The 1,589-nt window shown below is 46.5% G+C and overlaps 1 protein-coding gene across 1 annotated transcript; it reads right to left on the reverse strand.

The window, feature by feature from the left end:
• Positions 1–1,589, reverse strand: LOC109200956 (uncharacterized). Its single transcript, XM_019356539.2, has 2 exons — positions 882–1,589; positions 1–442 (listed from the first exon to the last, which is right to left on the reverse strand). The coding sequence occupies exons 1-2, from the start codon at positions 1,587–1,589 to the stop codon at positions 161–163; spliced, it is 990 nt and encodes a 329-aa protein (XP_019212084.1). The 3' UTR covers positions 1–160.

A 1,589-nucleotide genomic window follows, 5' to 3' on the forward strand; every position in this document is an offset into this window, starting at 1 on the left:
CTGCAATAAAACGGTTCTGAAGAAGGAAGAATTTTGTAAAGTGATCTGAGGAGCTTCGAAAGAAAGCGAGTGGACGTTCATCTTTTCTTCTACACTTTAAGGGTTGAGTTGTTTTTCTTTTTCGGCTCATCATTTATAAAGTCAGGGTTCCTGTTTGACTTTAGCATGTGTTGTTGGTCACAGTCTGATTCTCTGCCCTCTTCAGTCCCTCCTCTTCCTCCTCTGTGCCGTTGCAGAGGTTTCCATCACCATTACTGATGGTAACATTTTTCAAGTTTTCTTCTTCTTCCTGCTCTGAGGATCCTCCACCAAAACCTCGAGTGCACACATTGAATTTCCTGTTCCTCAGAAACCAGCAGAGCCAAACAAGCAGGCCAACGATCACAAATACAGCTGCTGTTATGAAGAATGTTCTCCACGACCAGTCAGAGCACTCTGATGGCTGCAGAGGACAAGAAGATAGAGCAGAAATGTTAGTTAGCAGTTTTAACTGACTTTTAATGCTTTCAGTTAAAGTGAAAATAAAACATTTTACACTGTAAAGCTCAACATAAAGACGAGATATTTATATGCATCGGTTAAGTGATGAGTCTGAAACTTGGACAGCAGATATGGTGACATTAAATTTGCAGAAAATTGTAAAATGTCGGCCGAACAGGAAAAACGTGGGCTTCTGGATTTTATTACGACACCGACTGTGTTATCAGAGCCCATGACTGCCCTAAACGCCCAACCCCCTCCCCCTTCCCCATATACAACATTTCTTTTTGATCTGTTATCTGCACTGTGTGTAGTTGAATGTGTGGTTGGAAGAATACCTTAGTGAACCTTTAATGTTCACAGTGAAGTCTGAAACTATGTAATGCAGTCTGTGTTCTTACCCTCTCTGTGGTTGTAGGCTGTGATGTGCTGCTCGGTGGTGTTGGTGGTGTTGGTGGTGTGGAGACGTGCAGGCGGACAGCGGAGCGGTGTTTCTCCACTTTGTCGAGGTCACAGTAATAAACTCCTCCGTCTCTCGCCTCGGCTCGCTTTATGATGAGGGACAGGTTTGCTCGTTGGTTCCAGTCTGATGGTATTGAGACCCGGCTTTCATCAAAGCCGTTTCCAGATGTGGTTTTCCCCGACCGGACATCCAGCACCAGCACCACCTCTCCATCTCTCCTCCAGCGCACAGACTTCACCCACTGACCTGCTGTGATGGAGCGACACGGGAGGATGGCATCCTCGCCCTCGTGTACAAAAACATCAGAAGGTATGAACACCTGCAGCTGTGCACTCTCTTCTTTCTTGTTGTTGCAGTCAAACTCGTAATAGCCTTCATCACTGATGTCTGCACTGGTCAGTATCACAGAGTCGCTGCTTTGGGAAAACCTGTTAATATAACCTGGAGCCGGCTTCCAGCTGCCGTCGAGATCCCCGACTGAATGAAGGCTGTCGTCCTGCAGGCGACGTTTCAGCGTGCCTCTTCCTTTCATGCACTCCTCTGTGAGGGGAAACTTTACATCGTCTCCTGCAGCGGCCTGGATCAGTTTCCCAGAAACGCCGCTGATAAAAAGAGGAATTAACACAAAGACCGAAGAAAGTTTCAT

This window comes from Oreochromis niloticus, linkage group LG3 (assembly GCF_001858045.2).
Source record: "Oreochromis niloticus isolate F11D_XX linkage group LG3, O_niloticus_UMD_NMBU, whole genome shotgun sequence".
In the NCBI taxonomy this organism is placed as follows: domain Eukaryota; kingdom Metazoa; phylum Chordata; class Actinopteri; order Cichliformes; family Cichlidae; genus Oreochromis; species Oreochromis niloticus.

What these genes read in the sequence shown, in the direction of transcription:
- LOC109200956 (XM_019356539.2), bottom strand. Translation starts at nt 1,589, where the DNA reads ATGAAACTTTCTTCGGTCTTTGTGTTAATTCCTCTTTTTATCAGCGGC. An exon ending in AGCCTACAACCACAGAGAGG is followed by an intron (nt 443 to 881) that starts GTAAGAACACAG and finishes TGTCCTCTGCAG; the next exon opens with CCATCAGAGTGCTCTGACTG.